The sequence below is a fragment of the Herpailurus yagouaroundi genome, unplaced genomic scaffold (genome assembly GCF_014898765.1).
Source record: "Herpailurus yagouaroundi ecotype Mexico unplaced genomic scaffold, PumYag 197, whole genome shotgun sequence".
Classification (NCBI taxonomy): Eukaryota; Metazoa; Chordata; class Mammalia; order Carnivora; family Felidae; genus Herpailurus; species Herpailurus yagouaroundi.
The window spans coordinates 7,027,333-7,047,994 of NW_024412428.1; the positions used below are offsets into that span (position 1 = coordinate 7,027,333).

Sequence of the window (20,662 nt, forward strand, 5' to 3'; positions counted from 1 at the left end):
AAAATAAAATAAAATAAAATAAAATAAAATAAAATAAAATAAAATAAAATAAAAAAGAAGTTTGTGTTTTCTGTACGAAGGTATCGTATGCATGGGAAGTTAGTTTGGGGATGCTGGTGATTTTAAACTATGTGTAGGCAGGCAGGTTTCAGACTTGCTTAGGTTAGAAGGGTTGTAAAAAACAAACTAGAAATTATAAAACAGCAGGCTAAAGGAACATAAAGAGATTCATCAAAAGAGAAAATGGGAGAGGGGCGCCTGGGTGGCGCAGTCGGTTAAGCGTCCGACTTCAGCCAGGTCACGATCTCGCGGTCCGGGAGTTCGAGCCCCGCGTCGGGCTCTGGGCTGACGGCTCGGAGCCTGGAGCCTGTTTCCGATTCTGTGTCTCCCTCTCTCTCTGGCCCTCCCCCCGTTCATGCTCCGTCTCTCTCTGTCCCCAAAATAAATAAACATTGAAAAAAAAAAAAGAGAGAGAGAAAATGGGAGAGACCCCAAATCACTAAATTGGTTTCTCTAGAGTTGGATCTTTTGGTAGATACTTCCTATCCTGGGGGTTTACGGTTCCACCTGCACCACTATAACTCATGAGTCATAATAACGTAAGGAGAAGTCCCTCTGCCCCTAAATTACAAAACAGCTTATGTTCAGTGGGGGATTCTTGCCTGACTCAAAAAAGGCTTGTGTCACACCTGAACCTGTACGCTTTTGTAAAATTCCCCAAATAAAAGCCAACAACAGGGACTAACTTCTAGTGGGGAATTCCTGAAGGTGGTTCCTTACAAGAGCACCTGCTGTGTACCTGATGAGTTTAAAAGGATTGTTTCACAAGAGGTGCCAAGGGAATTGTATGCACAGCACTTCACCAGGAATCCTTTTACGGCCTCACTCATGTTAAGAGTACTGCTTGATATCCATTGTCCAAACACTTTTCTGTTAGCCGTTTTATTCCAAGTTCCTTCTGTGATTTCCTCTGTGCAGCTGAAAAGAAATGGCAGGGAAGTTAGACAGGCGGGGCCTAGCATCAGATTGGAAGTTAGGGTTTGTCTAGTGAGCTTTAAAAGAGATTTCTTGGTTATAAGTTATCAGAGACAATCTGTGACCATTTAGAATTATAGTTGACTCAGAAGGTAAGCATTTTAAATACTGCATCACTTCTTCTTAAATCGTATTCATGAGCAAGAGTCAATATGCCAGAGAGAGTATGAGTTTTATGTTCTTCCAACATAAGAGATACCAATGTCCTCATTACTTGGGAGACTTGTCGGAACACTTCTTCCAGATCCAAGATGGTAATGGGTACCCATCAGAGGAGCAAGAAGCCTGACTTGCTGATGATCCCTCGACTACCACCTGAGGTTTCCCTGTAGAGAAGAACATGTAAAATCAGCTCACGTGGTATGGTACTTTCCAGAAATGGCCTCAGCGTTCGCTTCATCTAGGTTGCCCATCTACTCCAAGCAGTTTGTGCTTCTGGGAAGGTGTCTCATACGCAGGATGACTCAAGACCTCTGGTTATTCCCTTTTTTGCCCCTTGTGTGGAACTTTCTGTACAGACAGCCCTACCACCCATGTGCAAAACACTACTTTTCCACTGCCAGGCCCCTCCTGTAGACGGCTGAGATGTGCTCATCTCTCTACCTCCAAGAATCAAAACGATTCTTAGCTTCAGGAGAGAAACATCTATAAAAAGTCCAGTGAAATGTACTCGCATCTTTTTATAGGCCAAAGGAACAAATATTACTAAAATAAATAAATATCAGGTAATAGGACTTCTAGCTGTTCCTTCACATGGCCTTTCAAAGTACCAAAGTCAATAAGAGACCACAAGAAAGTACATTCAGAGAGGACATGGGAGAAGTTATCTTAGCCTCAAAGATGAACACAGAACAATTATCTATCTATCTATCTATCTATCTATCAACAAAGTCAGTAGATTTGAAATAAAATTTCACCATACTTCAGTATATAAAAATAGCTTATGGCATCCCTTCTAAGCCTTTACTTAGCTCTTTCTGGTCATAGTTAATACACAAGTAAGCAGTGATAAGATTAACGTGAAATTTCTTGACAATTTAACTTACTTCTTATGTTCAGCGTGAACATTTTTGTGAATTCGGCATCATCGTTTTCTGCATGAAATATGTATTCTCCTGGCTGGTGTTTATGGTTGCAAAACTTAGATATGCTGTTTGAAAAAGAATTAAAGATACACTTAGCCAGATTCTTACAGGAGATGCTGAAATGAATGTTGGCGTGCATGGAAGTCTTTCTCGAGACTCTCACTCCCTGAAGTCCCGTGGACAGGTGTCTGTATGCCAGGCCCTTGTTAATCTAAGTGTGGTGTGGCCCACAGCCAAGCAACATCAGCATTGGTATTATCTAGGAGCTTGTCTGAAATACAAAATTTTAAGTCCCACCCCAAACCTACTGAGAGTCTGCATTTTAAGATGATCTCCATGTGATTCATATGCACGTTAAGGGCTGAGAAGCCCTCGTCTAGGCTGGGGTTCCTAAGAGAGACAAGAAGGTTCCTGCCCCCACTCTTCTATACATTCTGGACTAGTCTGACTTCCCAGAAATATGGAAGAACCTCTATAGGCAGAGGAGACCATAATCCCCCTGCTTCCTGAAAGGACGGCTCTCTGACATTGGCCCAAGGCAGGACCTATAACCAACCCTTGACTCACATAGCGATGAACAGTGATATAGGCTCAAATCCACTGAGTTTGTACAAAAATCTTTTGGTGGCTCAAGCATCTCTGCGGATTGCTCATCAGCCACTCAATACACTTAGACATGGAAAACTTGATTTTGGAGATTATCCAACATGCCTACCAGGTACATGGGGTGCTCAATGGTGGACAGGGTAGGCGAGATAGGGGATCAAGGAGCTGTTGAAAACGCCTTCGTGCATTGTAGAGATAGAAAACAAATCCCTTAAAACAGAATAAGATAATCTGAGGATTGTTCAGAAGCTATTTAATTAGGTTACCTCTCTCTATATATAGCCAACTTAAAGAAAAAAAGGGGTAAAAGTCCACATACTGACAGGATAGAAGTGTTAACAGGAGAACACAGGGTGTGGAAATCAGACTTAAACTAGCAGCTATGTAGGATGCAAAGGCCTATAAAATATGGTTCCTGTTCCCAAAGACATCATCATCCAGGTGGGTGGACAACACTTCCATAGGTAGAATAGCTAAATCATTAAACTAAAGGCCAACAGAAGATTAGAGAAGGCAGAGGCCAGTACAGATGAGAAAAGTTCAGAGGTCTGCATAGAAGCAGGCAGGACTTGAGCTAGATCTTTGTGGATGAGTTTGTTTTAATGAGAAGGCAGAAGAAAAGCATCCAAGGTGGAGGCAACAGCTTTCCTTAAGACATGAGATGGGAACTCATTGCGTATGGCCACAACGGAGAGGAATGGGCAAAGCCTCTTGACTGGAGCAGGAGCACATGGGGAGATGTAGTAGAAAAGGCTGAATGGGTAAGGGGTGGGACTATTTATTTATTTGAGAGAGTACATGTGCTTGCAAGCAGGGGAAGGGCAGAGAGAGAGAGAGAGAGAGAGAGAGAGAGAGAGAGAAAGGGAGGGAGACAGAGAATCCCAAGCAGGCTCCATGCTGTCAGCGCAGAGCCCGATGCGGGGCTCAAACTCACAGACCATGAGATCACGACCTGAGCTCAAATCAAGAGTTGGGCATTTAACCAACTGAGCCACCCAGGCACCCCAAGCCTCATTATCTAGATTCACGGGGAAATCGGGAAGATGCTGTAGATTCCTGAGCAGGAATGGAACGTGATGAACGGGATCGCAGTTTAGGTGGTAGGAAAAGTTTACTGGAAAGAAGTCCGGAGGCAGCTGTAGCAACTCATTCACACATGTCATTCATTCACTTGTTCTACTATCAGTGGTAGAGTCCACTTATTGGAGGAATCAGGGGCACACCAGTGAGGTAGAAAAGGTAAGTTTCTGTCCTCACAGAACTTTCACGTTGCTGGTGACGGTGATGAGTGGTTCCAGTATGGTGTGGGAAGTCCTGTGAGAGCAGAAGTAAAAGTTCAGATTTGAGAATTCAGAGCACGAAAAAGCAAGGGCTGTCTGAGGTAGGGAAAATGGGACAGGAGAGGGAAAAGGAAACCCGAGAGGCACCAGGAAAAAAGAACGAGCAGGTGCTGTCTGTGCTGGATATGGAAGATGAAGGAGAGATCAGAATCCCTGTTGACCCCCAACATTCAACACACACTAACTGGTAAAGCAGCTCCTGAGCCCATGTTTATCTGACGCCAGTGTTCTGTGCCTTGATCTCCAAAGCTAGAGGGTCATTCTGACCTTGTGTAGCGATGAGGGAATTTATTGCTCTGACCCATCAAAGTGAGCATTTGGCAAGCTGTTTATTTGCCTTGCTAACAAGAAGGCTGAACTAGAAAGGGGGAATTTCGTATCCTGACCTACTTCTGGGCAACAAGGAGGACATGGCTGGTGAGACAGAAGTGACGGAAGGATCGGGGAATGCCAAATTGTAACACTAGGGAGGAAAGTAAATAGAGCTACCTGTGATTTCTAGACTTTTAGGAAGGCAGAGTTTAAGTGGTCCAAGAAGGCAAAGATGTGTGCTTCTTAAAGGGAGCACGTGGGGGGCGCCTGGGTGGCTCTCGGTTGAGTGTCTGACTTTGGCTCAGGCCGCGATCTCATGGTTTGTGAGTTCAAACCCTGCCTTAGGCGTTATGTTGATGGCAGAGCATGCTTGGGATCCTCTCCCTCCCTCTCTCTCTCAGCCCCTAGTTTGCTCTCTCACTCTCTCTCTCAAAAATAAAGATTTTTAAAATTTTCATTATATATATATATATAGAGAGAGAGAGAGAGAGAGAGAGAACACATAATTCCCACTGGACAATAGCCAAAGACCCTGAAAAGGAAGAAGAAAGGAGATAAAAAAGAAGACGGTGTGGCTAGCCAGGCGCCATGCCAAAAGCACCAATCAATTTGGTACAAGAAGTTACTGATACAGTTAGTGATTATCATGCAGACCAAAGCAAAATGCTTTGTAAACTTTTCCCTTCCTAAGTCTTTTGTGCTATCTTCATAGACTACGACTTGCCATAGGATAGATGAGAGCATCTGAAATGTCCTCTTCCAGGTAGGAAAGCGGTCACATAAGTAGCCTGAACACAAAAGCAAATAGCCAGGTTGTTTGAAACAGCTTGTCCTCCTGCTATGACAGTTAAACCCTAGCAATAGCAACAACCGTGTCACTGAACTCCTCTGGGAATTCCAAGGGGACTAACCAACGAGGTAACCTGGACACTCAGAGCATCCTCTTTCCCTAGGGTTTTTCTAAAGATGGCCAGCTGGCATGTGATCGCAGACCTGGAAACTGGAGTTTACGGTGAGATAATATCTTGGTGACGAAGAGGTTTTCTCACTACAACCACGAAAATGGTTTTCTCCTCTCTACAATCAAAATGCAGGTCATTTTTATTTTTCGTTCAGTGCCTAGAGGGGCGGGGATGAGGAAGGGCAGTTTCTTTCTAGTGGCTCAGGGAGTGATTTGCTATAAAGAATGCTTTATTAAAGGGCAAAGGATTACCAGAGTCAAATCAGCATGCAGAGAATAATAAAGCATGTGTTGGGGAACCTGAGAGCTTCTGAAAGCGGGGCTGGGGGAACTCGGCCAGGCTGGTGTTGAAATCTGATCTGTTCAAACTTTCGTTCCATGTCAAAGACAGTCAGGAGGTGGGAGAAAGGTGCTGATGATTTTATACTACTCTCTACATAATATCATGCTTGCTTTTATTTTATTTCAAGGGAGTCGGCAAGGCCTGGGGGAATATCACCATTAAAAACTAAATAGCAAAGTATGGCACATCTCATAAGGAGGGATACATTTATTTCTAAGTAACCAAAGAGAATGCTTGTATTTTTGTTTTCTTACACATTGATTGGGTTTGAGAATCTTACGCTTTGGAAATGAGTTGGTGTCCTCATCATAACTAGTGATACGGTTAAAAACAAAGGCTTTGAGGCCAACTGTTTTTGCTGGAACCCCAACTCTGCCATGGCCCCGTGGTGTGTCATTGGGCAAGTCACTTAACCTCTCTGTACCTCAGTTTCCTCATCGGTAAAATGAAGACAGTAGTAGTATCTGGGGCGCCTGCGTGGCTCAGTCGGTTAAGCGTCCGACTTCAGCTCAGGTTACGATCTCTCGGTTCAGGGATTCGAGTCCCGCATCGGGCTCTGTGCTGATGGCTCAGAGCCTGGAGTCTGCTTTGGATTCTGTGTCTCCCTCTCTCACTCTGCCTTCCCCCCCCTCGCGCTCTGTCTCTCTCTCTCTCAAAAATAAATAAACATTAAAAAAAAAAAAAAGGACAGTACCAGTATCTACCTCATAGGGTTGTGGGAGGAGAATGCTCTATTAAATTTTTAAGTAGTTTTGTATAAAGCATCTGTAATAGTGCCTAGCCCATAGTGAACACAATATATGCGTTAGATTTTCATTACTATGAGGCTCATGAAGTCCAGTAATCATTTTGAATAAAAAAGAAATTTAGAAACTTTATTGTGGCATATACTGTGAGAAAAATCACATTAAAACAAATTTAAAACTATGGAAAGAACAACAACAACAAAAAAAACCCACTGAAGTTATGCCCATCAACAGGAGTCAGTTAAAATAAAATTGCCTAAAAAGTGGAATCCTATGCGGCCATTGAAATAATATAAATAATGGAAGACATACTTAGGACCATAGAAAGATGCCCATGATATATTTTAAATAAAAAATCAGGTTACAAACGGCACAGTTAATGCCATATGTATACAAAAACCTGTTTCTAGCAGTCCTGCTATCTTGATCTTGAGAAGAGGTCAATTAGAAAGAGTCTGAAATGTAATCTCTGGAGGTAGAACTATTGGTGTTATTTCTATTTAAAAAAATTTTTTTACATTTATTTATTAATTTTTTGAGAGAGAGAGAGAGAGAGAGAGAGAGAGAGAGACAGAGCACAAGTGGGGGAGGGGCAGAGAGAGAAGGAGACACAGAATCCGAAGCAGGCTCCAGGCTCCAAGCTGTCAGCACAGAGCCTGACGCGGGGCTCGAACTCATGGAACTGTGAGCTCATGACTTGAGCCGAAGTCGGACGCTTAACCGACTGAGCCACCCAGGCGCCCCAATTTAATTTTCAGGCAATTTCAGAAAACAGGAGTAAAGGAAGGGTATTGAGTTTGCCCTCTGTGAACAAGTAACCACCTAGTCTGTCTTTCATACAATGGGATTATGGGAATTAAACGAGACAATCCACATAAAGGATGTGCACACCGCCTGGCATGTGGTAGGAGCTTAAAGAAGTTTCTTTCACACTCAGCAGCATGAAAGGGGGCAGGGTTTGCTGAGGCTCTCGGTAGTTCACTGAACCCACACGTCTTTTCCCTCCTTTCTGTGGACGCTCAAGGCTCATTTCTTTCCGGGGGAAAAAAATCCTCCCCAAGAGGCTCAATATACTTCTGCAATTATATATCATTTATTGATTTGAGAGCCCGCTTTTCTGTTAGTCTGTTCTTTTTTTTTTTTTAACTTTTTTAATGTTTTATTTTTATTTTTGAGACAGAGAGAGACAGAGCATGAACGGGGGAGGGGCAGAGAGAGAGGGAGACACAGAATCGGAAGCAGGCTCCAGGCTCTGAGCCATCAGCCCAGAGCCCGACGCGGGGCTCGAACTCACGGACCGCGAGATTGTGACCTGAGCTGAAGTCGGACGCTTAACCGACTGAGCCACCCAGGCGCCCCACTGTTAGTCTGTTCTTGAGGGGGAGGGCAACTCACCACCCAGAACCCATACGACTACCACACTGCTGTTTTCCGTAAGTGCTCAGTGAATGCCTGGTGCGTGCAGAACTCAAGGCTCCTGGAACTGGAAGATTAAATGCTCCAGGACAAAGCAAGACTGGGGGTTTGGGCAAGCCAAGGAGAGTCTTCCAGAAGGCACCACTCAATAATTATAACATCTTAAGTTCTGTGTGTGTGTTTTTTTTTTTTTAACCATGAAACTGGGAAAAAGCTAAGGTAGATTCGGTGTTTATTAAGGAAGTTGATAGAGAGGAAATTATGCAAGCCAAGAGATGGACTATCCTAGGACCTCTTCTCAAGATCAAGATACCAGGGCTGTTAGAAAATGATGTTAATAAGACGTAAACACATTTTATTATGTGCACCCTCACACTTTGGGTGTGATATTTGAGGAAGTAAATAGGAGAAACGAAGCCGTGAAGGTAGGGAAGCTGACAGACTTTTGGCATGCACACTTTGACCACACCAAAGCCCTCCCGCGAGGAGGGTTATTACACGGGCCTTTCGGTTACGTCTGAAAAAAAAAAAAAAAAAAAAAAAACCTCGTGTCGCTCTGTTCATAAAGTCATCGGTTGCAATATGATTACAGTGCTATGCCTCACAAACGGATTGCAGTCTGGGTAAACTGTTAAGGGAAAGGATGCTTCACTGCACTAGTCGCTCGGCTTCTTAGTAAACTCGGAACGTTTTATAATAAAAAGTTGGAAAGGACTCGGATCATCATGGAGTCTGCCACCTGCTATCTGAACCCAGGGCCTCGTGGGGCGAGCAAAAGACACTTCAAGAGCACTTGAAGCTGTGTTCAGATTTTTCAGTTGTTGTTGGTGCCGCTCAATACGTTGAGCATCTTTTTCAGGAGGGAGGAGGCTCCATTTTCCCTTTGTGCCGTGTGTTAAGTGACGCACGTGGTGAGGCGTGATATCAGGCGCGTCCTTATCACCAGCAAACGCTGTAGCTCTTCAAGAACTTTTGGAATAAGATAAACACTGAGTGGTGGGTGTTGTGGGGAGTGCCGTGGGTGTGGTGCTTGCAGGGCACAGAGGAGGCCATTGACTGTTCTGGCCCGGGCTGTGCATTGCCACTCCCAGGGGTGATGACGAATTCGTTCGTTTATGAAACACACGTTGCCTGGGCAAGGTAGCGCAGAAAGATAGAGAAATGACAGAACACCGATCCTATGGAGCTTTCGCACTCACTGGTGAGATTCAACACCCAAAGAGGTTAACCATACTACCAGCCAATTATGAAGGCGAAAGGCACAGAACACCGTAAGAATCAGGATCTGTCCCGATCTATTCATTTGGCTACCTGTGCAAAGTCACCTCTTGGGGTCAGGGGTGCAGACTGTGGCCATGGAATGAAACGGAATGAACTCTGCCACTCGATTGGCCTGTGGCCCCTATATCAGAGACACGGTCCTCTCATCGGTGACTCTGTAAAATCCCAAGAGGTTGTGCCAGAAGCCAGCAGCACAGGAACACTGATCTCCCAGGTGCCTCTTGCCTTTGAATGTGCCCCCTCTAAATTTGGGGGGCGGGGCAGAGAGAAAGAGACATCACCGTATTCATTCTTGTAGACCCTCACACCATCAAGTCCGTCAAGAAGATATCTAAGGAATATTTGAATTAAGTGGAGTTGATCCCCTCGCTCTTTGAATCAGGGTCAAAAGAGAATCCCATAGTGCTACGAGTTTCTCTGACCCCGAGTCACAATGCAAAGAAGGGAGGGGATGTGGACACCACTGGTACCCTTCTGAGCACGGGCCTGTGGTGGTCCATTCAACTGGGAAGACAGGGCTAACTCCCTGGCCTTCTACTCGCAAGTCTGATAATTCAGGACAAGAGCTTATGACAACAGGGTGATCCCTCTGAGGCAGTGGTTCTCAACCACGGGCAGTTTTTCCAAACCAGGGGCATTTGGCAATGTCTGGAGGGAGCTATGTTTGGCTGTCGCCATGGCGGGGGGTGACGGTGCTACTGACATCCGGTGGGTGGAGGCCAGGGATGCTGCTGAACATCTACAAGGCACAGACAGCCCCCAGAACAAAGAATTATCCAGCCCAAGTCAACAATGCTGCTTTTGAGAAACCCGGAGTCGGAGAAGTAAGTGGGTATGAGTCTGCTCACAGGTCAAAGGCTGCGTTCTTAATTGAAAAATGAGTGCTTTGAACAGTAAGGGGTTTGTCATGCAAACTCAGCGCCACAGCTCTTTTTTAAACATGCCAACAAGGATCAGCTGTAACCCTTGGATCACAAGGATCATTCTGGGGTATGAAGAATAACACATTACTTGCGAAATAGAGGAGAACCAAGGGGAAAACAACTCTAAGCTCTTCACCCGGACCAATGCTATCCGATAGAAACATAATGCAAGCCACAGGCGTCATTTTAAAATTTCCGGTGAGCTAGATAAAAAAGTAAAAATAAGTGAAGAGGAATCACTGGTTGTCTGTAACTCCATGTATCCAAAATACTATAACTTCGCCATATAATCAATATAAAAAAAATGAGATTTTTTTTTTCAGTGTCTTTTTCACACGAAGTCTTCAAAATCTAGTGTGTATTTTACGGTTATGGCCTGTTTCCGTCTGAACCAGCCCATTTCAAGAACTCGAGAGTCATGTGTGGCTGGTAGCCGGCGTGAGGCACCACACAGAGTTAGGCCTGTGATACACATCACCGGAGGTGAGTGAAAATGTAGAATCTGGGCATTTTGCCCCAACTGGTCAGCATGTCTGGAATGGGAGCCAGGAATCCGCATTTTTAGCATTTGCCCAGATGTTTTCTACAGAAGCGGTTGTGGACCCCATGCTGAGAAACAATTTACTCTAAACCACTGGCTTGCTTGAGAGATGACAGGTACCTTTCAGGAACTCGGAGTCTGACAGGAAATCATGCTACACGGGACTACACTTAAGAGCTAGGAGGTGTCGCAGCTACAGAAACTACAAGAAAAAAAAAAAAGGCGTTCTCTGTTTTCCAAAGAGGGAATGGAGAGTTTCTCCCATAAGACGATCTTGAATAGAGTTGTACGAATCCCCAGGAAAATGGGACTTTTTATCCGTAGGCTATTTCTGCACTTATTTTTTGAAAAGCTAAATCAATGCACTTATAGGCAATGTTTTGCTGTTTTTAAGGGGTTTTACTTCCTCAATCAGCTGCATATCTACCGAGGGAGATTTAGTATACTATACAGCACAATACTCTCAAATGGGAAGTAACAATCTAGTGACTCAGAAAACGCCATGGAACCATACTCAAACTAATGGGATTCTTTCTGGGGTTTTTTTTGTGTATGTGTGTGTGGCAGGTTATGCTATTTGAACTGATTATCAGACTACTACGGTGTCCTAATCTCTGCTTTGTTTTCTTCCTCCACTTCAACGTCAACCCAATAATATACAAACTCATGGGGCGCCTGGGTGGCGCAGTCGGTTAAGCGTCCGACTTCAGCCAGGTCACCATCTCGCGGTCCGTGAGTTCGAGCCCCGCGTCGGGCTCTGGGCTGATGGCTCGGAGCCTGGAGCCTGTTTCCGATTCTGTGTCTCCCTCTCTCTCTGCCCCTCCCCCGTTCATGCTCTGTCTCTCTCTGTCCCAAAAATAAATAAACGTTGAAAAAAAAATTAAAAAAAAACCAAACTCATTATACGAAAGTGCTCTTCCGGAAGGCAATAAGGAGGCTTGCGTTAAGCCTGGCGAGCCCCTGAGCTCTTTGTTGGCTCACCTGTACCCATCATCAAGGCCACTCTGCTCACAAGGAAATGATTTTTGAGAGAAGGTCCACGTACACCTGATTTGTGGGTATGCTTTAAACCTGACAGAAAAGCAAAACTCTTCATACTGGTCAATCTCATAATCTTCACTTGATTTGGAAGCGTTTATAAATCCTTTTTCTGTAAAAAAAGAAAAAAAGGCATTTCTAAATTAGATGAGGTTCGTATGGAAACACCCTGAGAAGATACAATAACATTTTATTCATCAGTATAACGTAAGAACACTCAGCTGTGGCTATGCTGTGGGTCAGATTGGACAGTCCCAGAAATGTAGGCGTCTTATCCCCAGTCATAAGCCTGAGCTCGCCCACTTCTACAGTCAAGATCCCTTTAAGGGTTAGACGGTGGGGTGACTGGGGGGCTCAGTTGGTTGAGCGTCCGACCAGCCGAGGTCATCATCTCACAGTTCGTGAGTTCGAGCCCCACATTGGGCTCTGTGCTGACAGCTTCAGAGCCTCAGTCTTCCTCTTTCTCTCTGCCCCCCCCCCCACTCAAGCTTTCTCAAGACTAAATAAACATCGAAAAACATTTTTTTGAAAGAATTAGATGTAAATACTTGACTTTCCTCCCAAAGAAATGTATAAAACCTCCAGATTTTACAGACAATTTCAAGAGACTGAAGGGCTCCCCCAGCCCAACGAAGCATGTACAACGGGAGGGATCTGCCGACAGAGTCGGGGCGCCCTTTACTCAGTCGCAACAGCTCTCTCAGTGAGTGACACGTTCAACATAAAAGAATCGCAGGTGCGAATGAAACAATCCAGCCAGCAGAATTGACCAGGGTTTTTTTTCTTTGAAGCGCTTCCTCATTAGTTTGGTAGGAGAATCACCCATGTCCTAGCATTTTCAGTATGGCTGGAGGCTGCCGCCTGATATGAGACTCCTGAAGCACGGTTACTGTCACTTCCTCGACAACCCACCCACTTTCGGTGCATCTAACTGCTTGTCCCTTCTCTCTGTCATCGCCCATCACCCTGTCAGTTGGTGCTCAGAACAAGGACGGTAAAACCTGCGTTTTCGAGCATAATTCATTCCGGAAACGTGCTTGGACCCCAACGTACTTGTATATCACAGCGAATTCCCAGAAGCATTGGCTCAGTTGTGATCATGTGACATTCGGCGTCAGGTACTACTCCTATCACAAGACATCGCTCGTTTATCGAGTCAAAATTTCTTAGAAACGTTTGCTCGTCTTGCAGAACACCCCCAGAACAAGTTACTCCCAACCCAAGGTCTTACTGTATTTATGAAGCGCCTATTTTGTGTCAGGCTCTCTGCCAGGGTCTGGGACTACAAGTACGGAAGAGATTTTTCCCGTCCTTCGGGAATTTACAGTCTCTCGGTAAGTTGTGGGAAGACCGCAAACACAGATGGTCACGTCACAAGGCCAGGGCTAAGAGAGTGCTAAGACAGTGCCATTCAAGCGAGCATGGTTTAAGTGGAAAAGGAAGGGCGGAGGGAGCTTATATATGCAAAAACTATTTTAATTCAGTCGTTCTCAGCTTTCTGACACTAACATTCTACTGAAATCAGAATTTGCAGGACGTACCTCACATTCCACACTAAAGCAACTAAACGTATCAAGAAAGATTGCGCGAGCAGCCTGCATTACCTATGATGGTAACCAAAGCTGATTTACTGGGATGTTCGGAAGAGGAACAAGTGTAATGGCCAGTGTCGTTTCTTCCCACTGATGATACAAAAGCAAACAGAATCCGTATCATAGTTCTGTTTGTAGAATAGGTACTCATCTCAAAGTAGCTGCCCTAGGTTTTAATAAAACAGAGTTTGAATTTAATGACTTCAACCTGTACTAGTTGGACGTCGTCTCTGCAGTTTCAGAAGGCAAACTGGTCATATTACCTCCTCCAAGGCTTTATTTTCTAATTCCCAGGTGAGTCCGAATCCATGATTCACATGAACAGCTTTGCACCTTATCCATAAGGGTTCCCCTACTTTAAGAAATAGTTGTGGCAGTGTGGTCTGCGGAGTCTGATTGAGATCTGGAAGGATGACACAACCCGAGTAAGAAAACAGAGTGATTTTTTTTTCCTCATTGCAAAAATACATCCTGAACGTTCTGAAGAACAAAGATTTTAGTGTCATCTCAAATGTTACAAGCTGCTTTGACAGAAGACTCCTTTAGAGACGGTCTACCCTTTTATAAAGAAGGCAGCTGCTACAGAATCCATAATATTCCGTGCCAAGTGGGATAAGGAACTAGGGCGGCCCTGACGTTGAGTGATCACCCAGGCGCTTGCTGTTAATGTCAGGTCGTTCCTAAATCATGGAAAAGCTCACATTCTCGTGGTCCTACCTATTGTGAACAGCTTGGTACACTTTCTGCCCAGTTCATTCCTTGCACAGCACCTTATGTCTGTTCCAAACAGTTCATGAAGTACGCTTTCCTCCTTTGTGACAACAGCTGGACTCTCCCCTTTACAGCTGCAATTAGAAAAGAAATGCCATTTGACTAAACACCTTTTAACGTTACAGACTAACGTGCAGGAGAGAAACAAAGGCGAAGGTTCCAGAGCCTGTTGAAGAAAAAGGAGCGGATCAGAAGGTGAACAAACCCGGCACCTGGGGGGCCCCCGTCGGTCAAGCGACCAACTCTTGCTTTTGGTTCCGGTCAGGATCTCCTGGTCCGTGAGATCGAGCCCCGCCCGCATCCAGCTCTGCGTTGACAGCGTGGAGCCGGCTTGGGATTCTCTCTCTCTCTCTCTCTCTCTCTCTGTCTCTCTCTCTCAAAATAAATAAATAAACTTTAAAAAAAGGTAAACAAACCCAAATCTAAGGTTTCTAGTTAGTTATCTGAACCAATCAACACTGGAGAGAATGACGTACATTTTTATGGAAGTTTAAATTTGGGGGGGGGGGAGGGTTGGTGACCTCTTCTGTTGCTATTCTTTAGAGAGAGAGAGAGACAATAGAAAAAGAAGACGAAAGAGGAGGAAAAAAGACGAGAAAGAAAAGCAGGATTAGGTTTTAACACAGCCTAACAAGGTGAGTGTCTTTCCTTTGAAGCCTAAAAGAGGCCAACAAGGGAGAGGGAGAGAAGAAGGTTGCAGGTCCCAGAGTCTGCAGAGCTCAAGGAGAAGAGGAGAGGCATCACTCAGGAAGGAAGTCAGCGGGTCTACCTCCTCACCCCGACCCCAGCCCCTCCTCAGCCCCCCCACCCTCACCGCCTCACCCCCACCCCCTCACCGCCGTCCCCTCATTCCCACCCAGTCATCCCCCCTCACCACTCCCCATCTCACCCTTCTACACCCTCACCGCCACCTCCACCCCCTCATCCTCACCCTGCTCCCCTCCCCCACCCAGCATAAAATAGACTTGGATTCCTCCCGAGAGTGTCCCCAATTGCTGCCTTGCTGGAAGCAGGGATCACTTGCAGCCTGTGTATGACCACTTTTCTCCTCCTTATCTCTTTAGTCAAGGGCATCCTTTTCTTTGTTGACGCACCATTCCTTCAGGGTATTTTTTTCTTATTACAAGACAACAATAATTGGGTTCATCGTGGAAATCTTGGCAAAGACAGAAAACCCAAAGGAAAGAATTTTAACTGCCGGTATTCCTGCTGCCCTGAGATAACAACCGTTATTATTTGGTGGGTAGGTTTCCCATCCTTTTTTTTCCCCCCCCCCAATGCACCTGTTACATACGTACCCACAGGTGTTCTTTTCTTTTCCTCTAGAATTTGGGATCACATCCATATCATTTGGTGACCTAATTTTTTACTTCTTTCTCCTTATACTCAGTCCCATTTTTCAAGAGAATTGTTTAGTTAAGTTTTTGGTAGTTAAAACTGCATGACTTCTCAATTTGTGAGAACTTAGCTATGGCACATATGAAAAATGGAAGCAAACAATTATATAGTACTCTCTGCCAGCCACCAATCTCCATGCTTCATGTATGTCGATCCATTAAATCTCTGTAGCATAAGGTATGTACTTTTCCAGCCCCATTCTTCTGAAGAGCCAATTTATATGCACAGTATGATGTCAACTCCATTAGAAAAAGACCAAAAGTAAAGTAATAATAGCCATTATCTCCGTGCCCGTCATACCTTTCACTCTGCGAATCGCAGAAGACCCATTCCACGGTCGGTTCTGGAATGCTCTCAGATATGCAGACCAGCGCATCCTGGTGTTCCATTTTTCTAAAGTAAGGTCTCCTTAGTGTGTAAAGCAGCGTGTCTAAAGCATCATAAATTATTCACATTTTAATATTTAAAAAAAAAACTGTCTTAGTAGCCCCTCACGAAAAGAATTCTACATCGTTAAGAAAATATTAAGAAAAAATATTTTATTCCACAGCAATGTCTTCTGCCCCCCCCCCTCCAAATATAAACAATAATATATCCCCTCCTCACCAATCTGTTAAATTTAACTCTGGCTGAAATGCCAACTTCAATATTTAGCTAATTTCTTGGGGTATTTCATAAACCTAGAGACAACTAAAGTTAAGTAGAATGAAGCCATGTAATAATACAAATATTAATATGCACAGGAAAAAGACTAGAAATAATGTAAAGTTTGGGGTGCCTGGGTGACTCAGTCAGTTAAGCATCTGACTTGATTTCGGCTCAGGTCATGATCTCATGGTTCGTGAGATCGAGCCCTGCATAGGGTTCAGGGCTGACAGCTCAGAGCCTGCTTGGGATTCTCTCTCTCTCTCTCTCTCTCTCTCTGTCACTCCCCTGCTTGTGCTCTCTTTCTCTCTCAGAACAAAGAAATAAACATTAAAAAGAAAAGAAAAGAAATAACATAAAGCTTAAAACCCATGCTTATATAGTTTAAGACCCAAGTTTCTTCCCATGGTTTTATCTAGAACCAGGCAGAAATATACTGATTTAAAAATGCAGAAATACAGCAGGATAAAGTTAGAATTGAAACAGAATTGAGAGGTTCAGTTTGGTCTCCCATTTGCTTTGGGCTATTATACTTCACCTCCCCCCCCCCCCCTTCTGCTTCCCATAATGCTTGACATACAAACTTTCTATTCTGTGTGGATCCCTCTAGTGACAGGAGTTCACTACCTCCCAAGGAAGATCAGTCCATTGTTCAACAAACCTTGTCTGTTAAAAAAGTCTTCCTGTTCTAAATCCCAATCTCTGGTCTTACATTTTGTTTAAAAATATAACTATATATATATATATATATATAGAGAGAGAGAGAGAGAGAGAGAGAGAGAGGGAGAGAGAGGCAAAAGAATATATGAAGTATAAATTTCAAAGCAATTAGTCTTTATTATTAAATAAATATAAATGCCCATAGACTGATATCCAACATAATAACTGAAATATTAATAAATATCTTCTTTTCTGCTTCTCACCATCTCAACCCTAGGTAACCTTTATCCTGATTTTGTGTTTATCATTCTTGTGCTCTTAAAAATGTTTTCACCACACAGCTATGTGTCCCCAAACAATATGTTGGTTTGTTTTCTGGTTTTCAAAATATGGTATCCCTCAATAGGTCGTCTTCCATAACTTCCTTTTCTTATCCAACCTCATGTTGTTAAGATCCACCCATGGTTTTGCATGTAGCTATACTACATTCATTTTTTACATAGTATTGCATTGGTGAATATATTACAATCGGTTATTCCGTTTTCTTGCAATGGACATTTAGCTCGTGACCAATCTGTTGTGTTTACCAACAATAGTGCTAGGAACATTCTGTCCATTTCTACTAAGGCAGGTGTGTACATTTCTTTACACAGGGGACCTGCTGGCTTATATAATATGAGCACAAGTTCAGCTATACATATAATGATAGTCTGTTTTCCAAAGTGGTGATACTTTACATAATTTACATTTAAATGTAATAGCTTACATGTAAATAGGACATGGGATTTCCCGTTGTTCTTTTTTTTTAATATTTTTAAATGTTTTTATTTATTTTTGAGACAGAGACAGAGCCTGAGCAGGGGAGGGGCAGAGAGAGAGGGAGACACAGAATGTGAAGCAGGCTCCAGGCTCTGAGCTGTCAGCACAGAGCCCGACGTGGGGCTCAAACCCACAGACCGCGAGATCATGACCTGAGCCGAAGTCGGACGCTCAACCGACTGAGCCAGCCAGGCGCCCCTAGAGCAACTGTTTTTAAGTGTAGCTTTACTCACACATGAAAATCTTTCAGAGATTTAAAATCAGAAGCAACCATCAAGGGAGATAATTACCATCCAAAGTATTTTAACTAGTTAAGCCAGGTTCCCTGACTTATATGCCAGGAAAGTTTCTTCTACATTATACTGAAATCAGGCTTTTTTTTTTTTTTTTTTTTTTTTTTTCCAAAATATTTCCTTCTGTGTCCTAAACATTCTCAATTCCTTCGGCTGTTCAAACTTCAGAAACTCCAGTTCTTCACTATCGGGTTGTTTTGTTTTGTCAGTACGCAGCTGAAAAAAAAATGTAGAACCGAGAAGAATCATCATCCATTAATTTCCCGGACCTACACACTCCATCGGAGACGGCCGAGGTTCGGCTTTCCTGTTTTGTAGCAACCCAGCCTTACTTGCTGGTTACTGCTAAACCTGTGGTTCGCTAGACCCTTTCCTCTTTTTCACACTGTTGCCAAATCCTCCTCTATCAGGTTTTTTGTTGTTGTTGTTTTTTTGAACCTCACCACCCAACAGGATGCTGAAAGCACATTACAATGAACTTGGGTAGCTGCTGTCCTATTTTTACACTGTAAATAATAGATGAAAAGAAGGTACCCTAGGGGCTCCTGGGTGGCTAAGCAGGTTGACTCTGGCTCTTGATTGTGGCTCAAGTCACAATCCCAGGGTCATGGGATGGAGCCCAGGGGCTCACTGAGTGTGGAGCCTGCTTGGGATTCTCTCTCTCTCTCTCTCTCTCTCTCTCTCTCTCTCGGGGTGCCAGGGTGGCTCAGTCAGTTAAGCATCCAACTTCGGCTCAGGTCATGATCTCAGAGCTTGTGAGTTCGAGCCCCACGTTGGGCTCTGTGCGGACGGCTCGGAGCCTGGACCCTGCTTCGGATTCTGCGTCTCCCTCTCCCTCTGCCCCTATCCTGCTTGTGCTCTCTGTCTCTCATAAATGAATAAATGTTAAAAAAAGATTTTTTTCTTTGCAATCACTAGGCCCGTGTGTCAGAAAGCCATGCAGGTGGTGATTGCCAACCACACAGTCGCCTCCGTAAGAACATTTGGATTGTTCCCGGCAGTTTGCATAGTGATCTAGCATTTGTATAAATAAAGTAGCCACTAACTTCATGTGGTTATTCAAGTGCCGTTAAGACCTTGGTCCCCAGTCACACTGGCCACATTTCAAGTGTTCAACAGCCCCACGTGGCCAGTGACTACGTTGTTAGAGCAGACACAGACCTTTCCAACATCTCAGGGAGCTCTCTTGGATGCTGCTAAGATCCTACAATCCTGTGAGGTGTGCATTTTCTTTTTTTCTTTTTTTTTTTTTTTGAGGTGTGCATTTTTATCTCCGTTTTACAGATAAGAAATTTGAGGTTCAGAGAGATTAAGTGACCCGCTAAAGGTGGCAGTGACAGACCCAGAATAAGAACCCAGGACTTCTGACTCCAAGGTCAAGGTCGAAATGTTTCCCATTTCTTCCCTGTCAGTCAAAAAAATGGGTGGGGGAAAAGCCAAATAGAGAGTGTCCTGGTTTTTTGTTTTTTTTTTTTTTTAATTATTTATTTTTGAGACAGAGAGAGACAGAGCCTGAACGGGGGAGGGTCAGAGAGAGAGGGAGACACAGAATCAGAAGCAGGCTCCAGGCTCTGAGCCGTCAGCACAGAGCCCGACGCGGGGCTCGAACCCACGGACCGCGAGATCGTGACCTGAGCCGAAGTCGGACGCTCAACCGACTGAGCCACGCAGGTGACCCATAGTGTCCTGGGTTTTGAAGAGTGCTCATTCTGATAGCACGCGGACGGGTCTGTCAGAGGGTCTCAACGGGTTATGTGGATGGTCGGAGTGAGTGCAGTCATTTCAGCTACATATCGAGGGAAACCTGAATACTGGGTCCCGAGCAGCTGGCAAAAAGCTCGTGGGCTCTACACCATCCCTTCGGAATGTCGTGAATACCAAGTAGCAACGGGCACTTACTTCTTATACTCACTGTAAACAATATTGTATAATTGGTAGCTTCACTCTGAATGAAAAGTAGGTATTCTCCAGCTTGGGTTTCTGTCATTTTCAAAATGACCATGGAAACAACCCCTCTGAAAAAACACACACACAAACACACACACACACAAGAAAGAGAACTAGTTATTTTGGAAAACGTGTGAAACTAAAATGTAACATTTCATACTGAGTCAGAAGGCGGCCTGGTGGCTCTCACATTCCGTCTCCGACGGTGGCACAGGGGGCAGGCTACTCGGAGAACACAGCTTCTCACGCAGCCTGAGCCTTGTGAGTTTGACTTTGACTTTGGTTCAGTCCCTCCCTTCAGACTGAGTGACCTCCATTCTAGCGCCTTCACTTCAGGCTTCTCCAGCCTCTTGGAGGGAAAACTCCTGTCCCAAAATGCACAGGCTTGGGGGGGACACTCCCATCAGCAATAACGGCTATTCCCTTCAATGGCAAGCCACCCTCCACAGTTACATTGCCCAGTCACCTGGCCGCCAGTCTCAGTTCCCCATTTGCAGGCCCAGATTACCGTACAGGCAAGACGCACAGAGATAAGAAACAATGTTTTGCATGTGTCTTGCTCTAGCCGATCAAGTTCAAGTGAAATCTAAGACAAGGCGTTATCCTATGGGAAGGAGGAAATCACAGATACGTAGGGATACAGAGGTCTCAGCGTTTGTGCTTTTTAACTTTTTGGATCCTTGGTAAAGATCAGTTTGGCTGGGGAGCCTTCTCTTCAAGGAAACAACTTCCGATGTGTTGTTTGGTAATACCCATTCTCATTAAGGCTTAAAATATCCTCTAGTAGTTTGTTGAGTAACGCTGGGTTTAAATTTGCACTTTCTGACCTTTCAACCCGTACTACTCAACGCTGGTCTCCCTCCAACTGTGTTAGCTGCAGCTGGGAGTTGACAGATATGCGGACTCTCAA

General features: G+C 44.4%; 1 protein-coding gene and 1 long non-coding RNA gene across 2 annotated transcripts in view; one reads left to right on the top strand and one right to left on the bottom strand.

The window, feature by feature from the left end:
* The window catches only part of FLT3 (fms related receptor tyrosine kinase 3), a 77,539-nt gene that overhangs the window by 25,474 nt on the left and 31,403 nt on the right, over nt 1–20,662 (bottom strand). Inside the window, exons 4-12 of the mRNA XM_040448108.1 lie at nt 19,705–19,820; nt 15,689–15,818; nt 13,937–14,064; nt 13,483–13,622; nt 13,232–13,385; nt 11,571–11,739; nt 2,082–2,185; nt 1,250–1,361; nt 800–978 (exon numbers count right to left, since the gene is read on the bottom strand). Of these exons, the coding sequence (XP_040304042.1) occupies nt 800–978; nt 1,250–1,361; nt 2,082–2,185; nt 11,571–11,739; nt 13,232–13,385; nt 13,483–13,622; nt 13,937–14,064; nt 15,689–15,818; nt 19,705–19,820 (1,232 nt within the window). The remainder of the gene's footprint in view (nt 1–799; nt 979–1,249; nt 1,362–2,081; nt 2,186–11,570; nt 11,740–13,231; nt 13,386–13,482; nt 13,623–13,936; nt 14,065–15,688; nt 15,819–19,704; nt 19,821–20,662) is intronic.
* On the top strand, nt 2,515–19,204 carry LOC121012785 (uncharacterized). The gene is made up of 3 exons (XR_005782298.1): nt 2,515–2,527; nt 5,187–5,190; nt 18,737–19,204. It is a non-coding gene; the product is annotated as an uncharacterized LOC121012785 (long non-coding RNA).